Source organism: Microtus oregoni, unplaced genomic scaffold (assembly GCF_018167655.1).
Source record: "Microtus oregoni isolate MIOR12 unplaced genomic scaffold, Mior012 000005F_ref0000423, whole genome shotgun sequence".
Classification (NCBI taxonomy): Eukaryota; Metazoa; Chordata; class Mammalia; order Rodentia; family Cricetidae; genus Microtus; species Microtus oregoni.
This window is the reverse complement of record NW_024543064.1, coordinates 23,545,071-23,560,233: the sequence shown is the minus strand read 5'-3', so window position 1 is coordinate 23,560,233 and position 15,163 is coordinate 23,545,071. Positions and strand designations below refer to the sequence as shown.

At 43.1% G+C, this 15,163-nt stretch overlaps 1 protein-coding gene across 2 annotated transcripts; it reads left to right on the top strand.

The window, feature by feature from the left end:
* The first annotated feature begins 241 nt into the window (after positions 1-241).
* On the top strand, positions 242-11,999 carry Zbtb8os (zinc finger and BTB domain containing 8 opposite strand). Of its 2 annotated transcripts, XM_041652071.1 has the most exons (7): positions 242-760; positions 5,161-5,185; positions 6,941-7,062; positions 7,253-7,335; positions 8,957-9,009; positions 9,833-9,869; positions 11,888-11,999. In XM_041652071.1, the coding sequence occupies exons 1-7, from the start codon at positions 664-666 to the stop codon at positions 11,972-11,974; spliced, it is 504 nt and encodes a 167-aa protein (XP_041508005.1). In that variant the 5' UTR covers positions 242-663; the 3' UTR covers positions 11,975-11,999. The 2 variants fall into 2 exon arrangements, with proteins under 2 accessions (XP_041508005.1, XP_041508006.1); XM_041652072.1 differs by lacking the exon at positions 8,957-9,009 and having other exon boundaries at positions 642-760.
* The last annotated feature ends 3,164 nt before the right edge of the window (positions 12,000-15,163 follow it).

Sequence of the window (15,163 nt, the reverse complement as noted above, 5' to 3'; positions counted from 1 at the left end):
GTGGGGGGCCGGCTCGCGGGTCTTCGCGCCAACATCGGCCAATGGGAATGGGGGAGCCGGTGGGGTGGGCGGAGCATCCGCGGCCGCGGCCAATGAAGACGCACACAGTCGCTTTTCGCGGGGCCCGGGCGCGCGCTCCGCCCCTCCCCCCTCAGGCCGGATCATTGCGCGCGCGCACACCGCCTGCTGGGACGATTCCCGTGCAGGTCACGTGACCGGTTTAGCCTTCACACGCTCACGCGCAGCCATTTTCTTCGGGGACCGTTATGCAAACGACTCCTTCAGGGTAGCGAAAGAAATTTGAAGTGTTTCTGGGTCTGGTTAGCAACTCCGAGGAGAAAAATGCATCAGCGTTTAGACTTACAGGTGCCTAGCTCAAGGTGTCTTTTAACTTACTCCCTTCGATTTTAGGAAGAACTAGTAGTAATAAGTGCAAAACGTAGGATACTTATTACTACCGATCTATTAAAACATGCTATGTAGAAGGCAGGACTTAGGCTGGAAGGGGCAAGAGGTGGTATCCTTCCGCCAGAGATACCCGAGAATAGAGTCCTGGTCCTTTTAGCCTGGCTGCCAAGGGGTGGGGTGTAGGGCGGAAGTTATGGCGCAGGTCCGAAGTCTAGCTGCTGAAGGGCGGAAGTAGAATCCCGAAGTCTTGCAATCATGGCTCCAGAAGAGGAAGATGTAAGAGATTACAATTTGACGGAGGAACAGAAGGCGATCAAGGACAAGTATCCTCCGGTCAATCGAAAGTACGAATGTGAGTAGGTGGCTCACATCTCTTGCGGAGGGCGACCTCAGCGGTTTACCTGCAGCTTCCTGTCTCGCCCATTCTTTGCTCCACAGGTGCTCCTGGTATAATCTCAAGTGTGCCCGCATTGTAGATCGTTTTGTACCTAATATAGGGGGACGGTGAAGAAAAATATGACTTTATTTGGGAAGAAGAAACCTGAGCCCCTGTTGTTTCTCCTTCTAGTCTCCAAAAGGTCCACGTATGGCTAAACCACATTTCCCTCTCTTCTCTGGGGATGTAGCTCAGTGGTATAGCACTTGCCCAACATTTATCTTTATAAATTATACTAGCGCTCGAATTGTATTTTGGAGCGTTTTCTGAGTTGTCCTCAAGTTTCTCCCAGTAGAATAGTGTGACCACGTTGGATGACTGGGAAAGTAGTCAAGAGACTTGTGCCTCTGCCTGCCTGTCTCCACAGCCCAAGGTCAGATATTATTATATACTTAATGAATATATTGCATCACGTTCAAAGATATTTGAAATAAGAAATACCACTCTAAACTTTGACACAATAAGTTATTTTTCACAGAAATGTGATTTATGTTCATTAAAATAGGGTTATTTTTGAATGAGTATTTTGAGATTGTTGGTTTTTTTTTTTTTCTTTCTTCGTTAAAGTCCTGTGTGAGCCTCCATAGCTTTAATTACAACACTCGGGCGGAAGAGGCAGGAAGATCTCTGAATTTGAGGCCAGCCTGGTCCACACAGTGAGTTCCAGGACAGCCATGGCTACAGAGTAAAACCCTGTCTCAGAAACAAACAAGACTCTTGTGTCTTTAATGGGCCTGCTAGACCAGTGCATGAGCTGGTCTACCACTGAGCTTTAGCACTAAAGTAATCTTTGAAGATAGGGTTTCTGAGATGAAAGAATCGGAGAACCACCCTGTGTAGCAATAGGTCATCTTTTTATAAAATTTTAAAGAATTGAGTATAACTAACATATACAGGAGTAACGTGTTAAGTGCTTTGCTTTTTGTGTGACAGGGTTTCAGCCTAACCCTCACTGGCCTGGATCTCACAAGGTGGACCAAACTTAAGATGATCCTCCTGTCTCCCCTTCCCTGATGCTGGTCACAGACTTGAGCAACCACACCTTGCCCGGATTATTATGGCTGCTAAACAGATATACCTGTTTAGCAGCTCACTTTGAGATAGGACAGTTCTGTCATCTTAGAACATTCCCTCGGTTCCTTTCCAGCCTCTTAGCCTTGAAGCCATTTCCTATTGTGTTTTCTAATCCTAGAATGTAATTTTCTATGTTAGTGGTTCATAGGAATGAACCCATGCTCTCTTCTTTTATGTTGGGGGCTTCTTCGCCCCCATCAAAGGTAGCACAGGCAGACCCAAATTGGAGTACAGTAACGCTGATGCTGACGCTGATGGTGAAAATGAGCTTCACTGTGTTCATAGCGACTGTTTTACAAGGAGGGTGAGGAGGGCAGGGCAAGGCTCCTAAGTCAGAAGTAACAAAGTACAATAGATTTAGTCATTATAATTGCTATAGTCAGTGAGCCAAGGCCAGCCAGTTCTATCTGTGCCCTGGCAGTTTGGGAAGTTTGAGTTCTAGCCTCCCACAGACCTGAGACAAGAGGCTGGGCTGGGCTAACATCTCAAAGAACAGGCCCTTGGAAAGATTCTTTGGAGCCAGAAAGGATACATATTAACAGTTTTTGGGCTTCTTTGGTACTTGCTGTAAAATAGAGAGATTAGGAGCCTTTTATCAAGTGTTGGCTAGAACAAAAAGGGAATTCTCCAACCTCTCTTAGGCTTTTCTCAGGCAAGCATTTTAACTAAGACTTGTGCTCTATCTGAGATGTGGCCTTCTGCTACTAGAAGCCATAATAGACTTTGGTCAAATGCGGGTGTTCTGATAAACCAGTTATATACTATTTGCGTTCTGCAGTTCCCAACAATAATTTGAGATTTATGTTAATGCTTATTTATTTACTTAATTTGTTATAGCAGAGATTGAATTCAGAGTAATTCTCTACTCCTCTACTAATCTCCATCCCTAACTCCCTTCCTTTTTTTTTTTTTTTTTTTTTTTTTTTGGTTTTTCGAGACAGGGTTTCTCTGTGGCTTTGGAGCCTGTCCTGGAACTAGCTCTGTAGACCAGGCTGGTCTCGAACCCACAGAGATCCACCTGCCTCTGCCTCCCGAGTGCTGGGATTAAAGGCGTGCGCCACCATTGCCCCGCCCAACTTCCCTCCTTTTAAACTTAACTTTCACTGGGGTCTGTGGTCTTTGGAAACATGACATTCTATGAACTTCATAATTGAGCTCAATACATATACCAGACTGGCCTCAAACTGATGACCTTCCTGCTGCACCCAACTTAGATGTTTTAGGATACCTATAAGAAGCTTGGTGGTGCATGCTTGTAATCCCAGCACTCCAGATGGAGGTTGAGGCAGGAGGATTAGACCAGCCGGGACTGCATTGGGAGACTCAGTGTCTAAAACCAAAGCAGAATGAGACAAAACACCTAGAAGACTCCTGCCTCGGTACTTTCCAGAATTTGCCATTCGTTTAAATATGAACCAAGTGGGTAGGCTACTTTGTTTATAAAATAATACTAGGAAAGTCTTAACCTTGAGTAATTATGTAATAAAAGGTCTAACTTCCTTGTGTTTTCCTACTTTTAAGAGTTTTTCTCTAATTTTTTGAAGATTTGTTTATGCTTCCTGTGTATGAGTGTTTTGAGGGATGTATATATGTGCACCACATACATGCCTATTACCCACCCCTGGAACTGGAGTTACAAGTGATTGGGAGCCCCATTCAGTGCTGCAGGTCCACATTTTCTTTTTTTTTTTTTTTGGTTTTTCGAGACAGGGTCCACATTTTCTTGAGCCAGCGAGTGCTCATGGATGAGCATCCATCCAGCACCATCTCTTGTTTGCTTTAGCTTCATGTGTGTGGTGTGTCAGTGTGTGTGTGCATGTTCAGGGATGTGTGGTGTGTCAGTGTGTATGTGCATGTGTGCATGTTCAGGGATGTGAGTGCACACGTGCATAGAAGTCAGGACAACCTTGGATGTCATTCCTTACTTTTCTGCTTTCCCTTTTTTTTTTCAAAGCAGGGTTTCTCTGTGGGTAGCCTTATCTGTCTTGGAACTAGTTGTGTAGACCAGGCTGGCCTTGAACTCACAGAGATTTGCCTGCCTCTGCCTCCCCAGTGCTGGGATTAAATGTGTGCACCACCACCACTCGGCATTTTCTGCCTTCTTTGAGACAGGGTCTCTTGGCCCAGGAATATCTAGATCAGTGGTTCTCAACCTTCCTGATGCTGCAACCCTTTAAAACAGTTCCTCTTATTGTGCTGACCCCAACCATAAGATGATTTTCATTGCTACTTCATAACTGTAATCTTGCTACCATTATGAATTATAATGTACATATGTGTGTTTTCTGATGGTTTTAGGTGACCCCTGAGAAAGGGTCATGACCCACAGGTTGAGAACCACTGATACAGTGATTCTTGTTTCCTCTTCCTGTTTCCTGTGAGCATACTAGGATAATCGATGCGTGTGCTGCTGTGTCTGACTTTAACATGGATTCTGGAGATCAGAACTCTTTCCATAGTGCCTTGCACAGCATGTGCTTTTACCTGATAAGCCATCTCTCCAGATAACACTTTATTTCTTTTGTGTATGAGGAGGGGGATGGTGAAGGATGCATGCGTGGGTCAAAGGACAATTTCCAGGAGTCAGTCTTCTCCTTCCACTAGGTGGTTCAGTACAGAAGTGCCTTTAGCCACTGACTGAGCCATTCCCTTGCCTTTTTTTTTTTTTTTTTTTTGATTTTTCGAGACAGGGTTTCTCCGTAGCTTTTGGTTCCTGTCCTGGAACTAGCTCTTGTAGACCAGGCTGACCTTGAACTCACAGAGATCCGCCTGCCTCTGCCTCCCGAGTGCTGGGATTAAAGGCGTGCGCCACCACCGCCCGGCGCCTTTTTTTTTTTAATATTTATTTGTTTTATGTATATTAGTGACCTGTCTTCATATACACCAGAAGGAATCAGATCCCATTACAGATGGTTGTTGGCCACTATGTGGTTGCTGGGAATTGAATTCATGTCCTCTGGAAAAGTAGCCAGTGTTCTTAACCGCTGAGCCATTTCTCTAGCCCCCTCTTTTTCTTTTTTTTAAAGATGCGGTGTTACTATGTACCAGGGCCACTTAAGTACTAGGATTACAGGTGTGAGCCTAATATCCCACTAGGATGATGTTCTTAATGAGTAGCAATAAGCTAGAGGTCCTTTTAACTGCTGCTTCTGCCTGCTGCCTGTTAATACTCTAGAGTAATGTCTGTATGTCTTGAGGATCAAGTTGAGTGGCTTACACATATTTTTCCCTTTCTCCCTCAGATTTGGACCATACAGCTGATGTCCAGTGAGTACAAGAGTTATTCCTGAAAACTGTGTCTTTAAATACAAGGATGAATGTTTTAGTTTTTTAATAAATTTTAATTACATTTACTTTTCCAAGATTTATTTTATTACCAGGCGGTGGTGGCACACACCTTAAATCCCAGCACTTGGAGGGCATAGGCAGGCAAATCTTTGTGAGTTTGAGGCCAGCCTGGTCTATAGAGTGAGTTCCAGGACAGGCTCCAAAGCTACAGGGAAACCCTGACTGAGTTTATTATCTTATGTGTGTGGATATTTTGCCTGAATGTATATATGTACCATATGTGTCCCTGGAGCCTGAGGAGATCAGAAGAGGTAATCAGATGGGACTGGAATTAAAGATGGTTGTGAGACACCATGTGGGTACTAGAACTGGAACCTGGGTCTTCTGCAAGAGCTAGAAATGCTCTTAGCCTAGCGGTGGTGGCGCACACCTTTAATCCCAGCGCTCGGGTGGCAGAGGCAGGCGGATCTCTGCGAGTTCGAGGCCAGCCTGGTCTACAAGAGCTAGTTCCAGGACAGGAATCAAAAGCTATGGAGAAACCCTGTCTCGAAAATTCAAAAAAAAAAAAAAGAAAAGAAAAGAAAGAAATGCTCTCAACCACTAAGCCAACTCTCCACTTTTATCTTTTCTTTCTTTTTTTGAAGATTTGTATTTATTATGTATATAGTGTTCTGCTGCATGTGTTCCTGCAGGCTAGAAGATGGCACCCGGATCTTAATACAGATGGTTGTGAGCCACCATGTGGTTGCTGGGGAATTGAACTTAGGACCTCTAGAAGGGCAGTCAGTGCTCTTAACCACGGAACTATCTCTCCAGCCCCGTATCTTTTCTTTTCTTTTTTTTTTCTTTCTTTCTTTTTTTTTTTTTTTTTTTTTTAAATATTTATTTATTTATTAAGCCTGCAGGCCAGAAGAGGGCACCAGATCTCATTACAGATGGTTGTGAGCCACCATGTGGTTGCTGGGAATTGAACTCAGGACCTTCGGAAGAGCAGACAATGCTCTTAACCACTGAGCCATCTCGCCAGCCCTCTTTTTTTTTTTTTTTTTTTTTTTTTTTTTTGGTTTTTCCGAGACAGGGTTTCTCCATAGCTTCGGTGCCTGTCCTGGAACTAGCTCTCGTAGACCAGGCTGGCCTTGAACTCAAAGAGATCCTCCTGCCTCTGCCTCCCGAGTGCTGGAATTAAAGGCACGTGCCACCACCCCCTGGCCTATCTTTTCTTTTTTAAGATAGGGTCTCACTGCACAGCCCTTGCTAGCCTGGAATTTGTTATATAAATACACAGATAAGGCTGACCTTAAACTCAGAGATCCACCTTCCTCTGCCTCCTGAGTGTTGGGATGAAAGGCGTGCCCAACCATGTAATTACATATTTATTAATTTTGTGTTGTGTGAGAGAGAGAGACGCATCTGTGTGGAGAAAACATGAGTGCTACAGTTAATGTGTGGAGGTCAGAAGGCAAATTGGAGGAGTCAGGCTTGGTGGCAAGCACTCTTAGCTGCTGAGCAAACTCCCTGGCCCAAGTGTACCTCTTTCTCCTTTTGTTTTGTTTTGCTCTAATTGTAAAATGATGGTCTAAAAGCATCCAATCTTGATGCCTTTAAATTAGACATCTAGTTTTATACTTAATAAGTTGATTTCTTTTGATTTTGTTGTGGAATTTTCTCTCTTGTATAGATTATAAACACTGTGGCTCCTTTTATTTTTGTCTTAATTTTAATTTTTTTTTTTAGGTTACATGCATGGGGAGATACCCTGGAGGAAGCATTTGAACAGTGTGCCATGGCTATGTTTGGTTACATGACAGACACTGGCACTGTGGAACCCCTCCAAACAGTAGAAGTAGAAACCCAAGGTAACTGATATATTCTCAAGGGAAAATTACTATATGGGTGTGCAATGTCTGCATGATCTGAATATATTGTCACAGTAAGAACAATAGGATGGATTATGAATCTTTAAATGAGCCAGAGAACTTCATTGTACTTTAACCAAACTCCTGGAGAGCAGTCACTAAACTGTCATGGTCCCTTGTCCCTGTGTAGGAGATGACTTGCAGTCTCTGCTGTTTCACTTTTTGGATGAGTGGCTTTACAAGTTCAGTGCTGATGAATACTTCATACCCCGGGTAAGCACAGGGTTTGGTTTCCTTGTTTGTTGAGCAAGTAGGTTCTTTGTTCATATTGTAAAATTGAGCAAATAGTTGAAAATAAGGTATATGAACCAAATACCAGTCCATGTAGACTTGTGAGGTAATGTTGATTTGTACAAATTATGGGTCTTTTTTTTTTTAAGATGTGGGTTTTGTTGTTGTTGTTTTTAAAAGATTTATTTATTTATTTACTTAATGTACACTGTACTTAATGTTTCGCCTGCATATACTCTGTGTGAGGGTGTCAGATCCCCTAGAACTATAATTATAGACAGCTGTAAGCTGCCATGTGGGTGCTGGGAATTGAACCCAGGTCCTCTGGAAGAGCAGTCAGCGCTCGTAAACCACTGAGCCATCTCTCCAGCCCCAGGTGTTGTTGTTTTTTAAGACAGGGTTTCTCTGTAGCTTTGAAGCCTATTTTGGAACTCTCTCTGTAGACCAGGCTGGCCTTATACTCACAGAGATCCACCTGTCTCTGCCTCTTGAGTGCTAGGATTAAAGGCGTGTGCCATTGCCACCTGGCTTGATTTTAGATTTCTTAATGGGAAAATAAAGGAAAAGGCAAATGCAAAATGCTTGCTGCAGTCCGCCTCTGGGACACCTGTCCAGCATCTGACACACGGCCCTTGTGTTTTTAGAAGTCCGTCTGTCCCTGGTTTATCCGCTCCTCACACAAAGTTGAAGAGGGCAGTGTTGTTACAGACGGACTGACCACAATTAGAACTGTGCATCTCCTCTAAAGAGATCTTCTCTTAACTTTTCCCTTGTTGGTGCTGGGATTTGAGGTTGCACATCCCAAACCCTGTGATCTACCACAGCTATTCCTGCAGCAGCCCCTTGACTCTTTTACATGTGGAACCATGAGACAGGGTTTCGTGTATCTTAGACTGGCCTCCTCTTCACTTTGTGGTGAAGCATTGCTTTCAACTCCTGGTCCTTCTGTTTATCTCCTGCGTGCTTCGGGCATGTGGCAGCACACCTGGCTTTCACTGCTGGATTTAGAATATCTACTTCTCTTGGATACTTCCCTTGAATAAATAATAGAAGACCATGTTTTCTTGTGCTTTACTTGACATTTTAATTTTCTTTGTTTCAGAGAAGTATGATACTGTGTTCTAGAAAATGTGATAAGCTAGAGGTATATTAGTAAATGTCCCAATATGAATTTGGTTTGTTTTTGAGACAGGGTCTTTATTCCTTATCCCAAGTGGCCCTGGCCTCAGGCCCCTCGCCTGAGTTCAAGAACTCAGGTTATAAGCATTTGCCAAGTATATAAGCATTATATACTTGCCTGACTCTTCTTTTTTTAAGTAATGATTTTCTGGGCTGGGGTTGTAGCTCAGTTGGAAGAATACTTACTTAGCATTCCCAAAACCCTGGTTTTAATTTCTGGTTCTTCATAAAAGCCACCATGGTGGCACATGCTTATGATTCCACCATTGTGGAGATGAAGGCAGAAGGGTCTGGAATGCATGGTTATCTTTGGCTATATTTTGAGGCTCACTTGACTAAATGTATGACCTTATCTAAAAAATAATTTTAAAATAAAGTTAATTAACTAGTTAATAATTAAAATGTTAATTTTTTTCCTCTTTAGGAAGTGAAAGTACTCAATATTGATCAAAAAAATTTCAAGTTACGGTCAATTGGGTAAGTTCTGAAACTAGTTATGTAGCAAGTTATGAAAGAAGTTAAAATATAGTCTCCATTGATTCCAGTGGGCAAAACAACAAATATAAGTGGTGAGTCAGGAGAATTGCACCTTGCTAGGCCTGGAGGTTGAGCTGAGGGAAACCCCCAGGAGTGTGAGCTCACCTGAATGGTAGAGACTCGGGAACCTGTGGAAAGAAAGTTCTTTCTGATTCCTAAGCTCGACTTCCAATTTTAGGTGTTTTATTTTGTATGTGTGGGTGTTTACCTGCATGCATGTTTGTTCACCACATGTGTGCCTAGTGCCTGCAGAAGACAGAAGAGAATGTCATATCCCCTGGAGCTGGAGTTAGACAGTTGTAAGCTGCTGTGTGAGCGCTGAGAACTGAACCTGGGTTCTCTGGAAGGGCAGCCAGTGTCCTTAGCCACTGAGCATCTCCAGCCCTCAAGATGATCCTTGCAATTGCTGTGTGGTTTTTCAAGATAGCATAGCCCTGGCTGTCTTAGCACTCACTCCGTAGACCAGGCTGCCCCTAAACTCAGGGCTCTGCCTGCCTCCACCTCCCAGCTATGATTAAATGTGTGCCACCATGCTCAGCTTGATCCCTATTTCGTTAGCAACATCTAAAACATAATTAGAGCCCATGGATCATGTACTTTGTTCTCCATTAGACCTGTGCATCTTACTCATCCGATCCTGCCATCTCTTCTGCTTCTCCAGTTTGGGACTACATTTATAACGCTTACTTTAAAATGTAGAGAATAAAATAAAAAATAGAAAATTGTAGAAATAATAACCATGTTTTTAACTTTCGTTCTCAAGGTGGGGAGAAGAATTTTCACTGTCCAAGCACCCTCAGGTATGGTATATTTAGGAGTCTAGCCCTTGAAAGCATTTCGTGCTCTCTTATGTAGAATTTGCGAATGCCAAAGTAAACTCAGTTTTAATTGGTGTGAAGTGGCAGGTTTGTGCAAACGTCTCTTACCCAGCATGCATGAGTCATGCATCTGTTTGGTCAGTTAGCAGTCAGCATTGGGCTCAAGGGTCAAGTTTGTTACAGATTGTGAAGAATTTTAAAGTCTGGTTCTTTTCTTTGTTTGGGTGGACTTTTTGCTTATTTTTGAAACAGAATCTCTTCACCTCTTAACCTCTGTCTGTCTTTCACTAGACTCGAACTCACTATGTAGACCAGAGATCTCCTTGTCTCTTCCTGCCTCTGGAGGACTGAGATTACAGGCACGGGCCACCAGAGGCTTGGTCTCCTCCTCAATGAAGATGCTGGGAGAAATGCTCTCTCTCTGGGAACTGGATGTAGGGCTTGTGAATGCTGCACAAATGCTCCTCTGCTGAGCTATATCTCGGCCCTCTTTTTACCTTTCCTTTTTTCAAAGATTTTTTTTTTATTATGTATACAGTGTTCTGTTTGCATATATTCTTGCATGCCAAAAGAGGGCATCAGATCTCATTATAGATGGTTGTGAGCCAACATGGGTTGCTAAGAATTGAACTCAGGACCTCTGGAAAAGCTGCCAGTGCTTTTAACCTCTAATCCATCTCTTCAACCTCCCTCTTTTTACTTTTAAAAAATGCATTTGGAAATCCATGTGTAGTAGTGCACACCTTTGATTCCAACACTCGGGAGGAAGAGACGGGAAAAATCTCTGTGAGTTCGAGGCCAGCCTGGTCTACATAGGAAGTTCCAGGACAGCCAAAATCACAAGGAGACCCTGTCTCAAACAAATAAACAAATTCATTTGGAAATGACTGCAGAAAAGGGGACAAACTAGTAACATAGTTAGCTGAGGACTATGGTCAATAAAGAAGCGAAGTTTTATTTTATCCGGTTTTATTTAGCTAGGAGGTTTTGTAGCAGGTTTATATGCAAAGCGTAAATGAGTAAGGAGGGAGAGATACACTGGAGAGGGAGAGGATGTAGAACGTTGTTAAGTGGTGGTGTGGAATCGGTTCATAGGTGTAGAGTTGGCCTTCTGATAGGCCTGGAACAGGCCATTCATTACTGCAGGAACAGTAGATAGAGGACAGAGTGGGTGGTGGATATATGAGTTATTCCTTACTGACCTTCTTTAAGAAGCGTTGTTGGTTGAGAGTGAGAATGGAGAGGAGATGCCTGGGGAGAACCTGTGAAGTGTCCCTGCGGGGAGAAAAGCTGCCTGTGTAGATAACTGGTCAGTAAACAGCCACTTGAGATATGCATGTATGTGTATCTGAAGGCAATGCCGTCAGAAACACTGAGTGCCTCCGGTGGAAAAAGAATTTGACGTAGGTGATGGTAGAGGGAAACCACAAATGGCGCCACTTACCTCCTGTGGCGTCTTCACATCTCACATGTCTGCATTAGAGCTAGCAGGTGCCCTCACCTGTTACATGGCACATTATTATTACAGATTCTTTATAAGTTGGAAGAAACGTAAGAGGACATCTAATCCTTTTGTTCTAAACTGGGACAGGGTGTGGGCTACTGTCATGTATCAGAATCCTGGGAGAGCTCTGACCTGTGTCATTCTCTGTCACTTTCCAGCCAGACCTGCAAGGAAAAGAATCCGTAAGGAGTGGGTAGGGACAAGGGGAGTCCTGGGCTAGTGTAGAAAAGCTTGTGTTGTTTGGTCTGTCTTATTTTATAAATAAAAAAACAGACCTCCCCGACTAGCCAGCTGGTGCCTGCATCAGCGCTGGCTCCTCCAAGTCTCATGGCTCTTTCCGCTGTGCTCCGCTCTTCATTTTCTCATGCCAGCCACCCTCTGTACTAACTTGATAGCCACCAGTTTCCCGAGTCAGAATTGCAGTTGGACTCTCTGCCAATTCCTACCAAAGATTCTAAATCCAGTTTCTTTCTTTTTCCTTTAACTCCAACTTCAGGGAACAGAAGTCAAAGCAATAACATACTCGGCGATGCAAGTCTACAATGAAGAGAAACCTGAAGTGTTTGTGATCATCGACATTTAAGATACCAAAGAAAGGAAGAAAAGAAGAAAGAAAGAAAGAAAGAAAGAAAGACAGACAGACAGACTCTTAGGAAGAACTGACTTGTTGTCTTTTAACAAAATGCAACGATTTATTTTCTATAGTGTCTTTGCTAAATGGAATTAGAGAACTGGGAATTTACAGTGTGACTTCCGAAATGGAAAACCAGTGTGTAGCCTTGGTCTATGAGTCCTAGGTAATGAATTCTTCGATTTTTGAGGAACAGTCTTGTACTTGGTCGTTTGTAGAAGTAGCCTTTCACCTGCGGTGGAATGCAAGCGCTCCAGCATGGGTCTGCATCCAATTCCAAACAAAATAATTTGATCCAGGTATGACAGACATTCTATGCCTGTGATCACAACACTCAGGATCCTGAGCTTGAGGCCAGCATTGGCTGTAGAATTAGTTTAAGGCTAGCCAGGGCAACTTAACATTGCTCTGTTTCAAAAAAGGAAAGTGTAGGGCAGGGAGAGCATACACCATGAGGTTGTGTTTTTTTAGGTTGCTAAGGGACAGGGCCATCCTGTATTCTGGCTGGTTCTGAGTGGAACCCTCTGGAAAATGGACTAGAGGTGTCCTGGTTTGTTTGTTTGTTTTTGGGTGTTGTTTGTTTACTTGTTTGGCAGGTTCTCTGTGTTACACCTCTTAGCTCTCCTGGCCTTGAACTTGCAGAGATCCACCTGCTTCTGCCTACCAAGTGCTGGGATTAAAGGCGTGCACCACCATCACCAGGCTCTGATAACAATGATACTTCGTATTTTTTCTTTTCTTTTTTTTTTTAAGATTTTTATTTTTTTTTATATTTATTTATTATGTATACAATATTCTGTCTGTATGTATGCCTGAAGGCCAGAAGAGGGCACCAGACTCCATTACAGATGGTTGTGAGCCACCATGTGGTTGCTGGGAATTGAACTCAGGACCTTTGGAAGAGCAGGCTCTTAACCTCTGAGCCATCTCTCCAGCCCCCAAGATTTTTATTTATTTATTATGTATACAACATTCTGCCTCCATGTAAGCCCACAAGCCAGAGGAGGGCGCCAGACCTCATCACAGATGGTTGTGAGCCACCATGTGGTTGCTGGGAATTGAACTCAGGACCTTTGGAAGAGCAGCCAGTGCTCTTAACCACTGAGCCATCTCTCCAGCCCCCTTTTTCTTTAAAAAAAAAAAAAAAATTATGGTTTATTTAACTTTATTTTATGTGCATTGGTGTGAAGGTGTCAGATCCCCTGCAATTAGATTTTAAGACAGTTGTGAGTTGCCATGTGGGTTTATGTGGGAATTGAACCCCAGTCCTCTGAAAGAGCAGTCAGTGCTCTTAACCACTGAGCCATCTCTCCAGCCCCAACTTCATATTTTCTTAGAAATATCTGATACTGTACCTTACATAGACCCTTAGACATATAATTTTATTTATTACTTCTTTTCACAGTGTTGGGGATGAAGCCCCATCACAGTAACCAAGGGCTTTACCACTGAATTTATAGTTCAGCCCTAAAGTGAAATTTTATTTATGTTTACTTATTTATTGTTTTTTTTTTTTTTTTCCCAGACAGGGTTTCTTTGTGTATCCCTAGGTAACCTGGAACTCACTCTATAGACCAGGCTGGCCTAGAACTAAGAGATCCTCCTGCTTTTTGCCTCCAGAGTGCTGGAATTAAACTCATACACCACTACCACTGACTTTCTGTTACTTTTTTTTTTTTTTTTTTGAAGACCAGGTGTTGCTATATAAACCAGGTTGGTCTTGAGCTCATAGTGCCTGCCTCTGCCTACTAAGTACTGGGATTAAAGGTGTACCCCAATAGATTATAATTTTATTAAAACCAGTCTGTGCATCCAATTAGAGAAGAAAAATGTTTTTGGTTTTCTTTTAATGGCTCAGACATGGTGGTACATACTTTAAATCTCAGCAGAAACAGATGTATCTGAGAATCTGAGGCTAGCCTGGTCTACATAGTGAGTTCCAGGATGGTCAGCTCTAGAGAGAGACCCTATCTCAAAAACCAAATTAAAAAATGCTCTGGGTTTGATTTGAAGCTTTAGTTTCTCTTGAGGGATCTTCTCGGGATCAAATATGCAAAGCTGGCCTTGTTCACAAGACTCTGAGGGTTCCACGGGGCGGGGCCAGATTTCATCGCAGTCTCCAGAGGCTGCATTATTTTCTCTGGTTAGCTAATACAGATAGTAATATTAGTGAAGATGAGGCCAAGAAAAGCAGCTCCGAAAATGATTGTAACGTGATGACTGAGGATATTGCTTTTTTGTTTGTTTGTTTGTTTGTTTTTGCTTATTTTTGTTTTTCTAGACAGTTTCTTTGTGAAACAGCCATATCTGGCCTGGAACTTACTCTGTAGATCAGACTGGCCTCAAACACTCAAGAGATCACCTGCCTCTGCCTCCTAAGTGCTAAGATTAAAGGCATGTGCCACCACCATACCCAGTGGGTATTGCTTCTTACTGCCTTAGGCAAGTTTGGTCAATTTTCACCTAATTGGCAAGGAAATAATTTCATGGTTGGGGTCACCACCTTTAATACAGTTCCTCTTGTGGAACCCCATGAAATTATTTCCTTGCCTGTTGTGAATCCTAATGTAAACATTTTTGGAGATAAAGGTTTACCGAAGGGCTTGAGACTCACAGGTTGAGAACCACTGCTCCAGCAGGTGCTCTTCCTGATAGCAGTATGTACTTCCTGATTTGATCTTATTATTCTTTATGTGTGTGGTACATGTATATGGTGTGGAGACCAGGGTAGGATATCCACAGTCTTCCTCAGCTGTTCTCTGATGAGCCACGCTGTCTCAGTGAGCTGCAGGCACAGCATTCTGTCATGGCTCACTAACCTGATAGCTCTCAGCACCACCTGTACTCACCCACACACATGCTTGGCTTTTACATAGGCTCTAGGAATTCAAACTCAGGTCCTCATGCTTGCAGAGCAATTATACTTACTGTGCCATACATAGTGTGTGTGTGTAGTGTGTGTACAAGTGTGTAAATGCATATATGTGCAGGTGCCTGTGTAAGCCAGCTGTCTCCTCTATCACTCTCTGCCTTAGTTCTTGAGACAGGGCTTCTTTAAGTGAACCTGGAACTCACTCCTAGGATCTGCTCATTCCCAGTCAACACGGGTTATAGATGGCACTAGCCATGTCTGGATTTTCA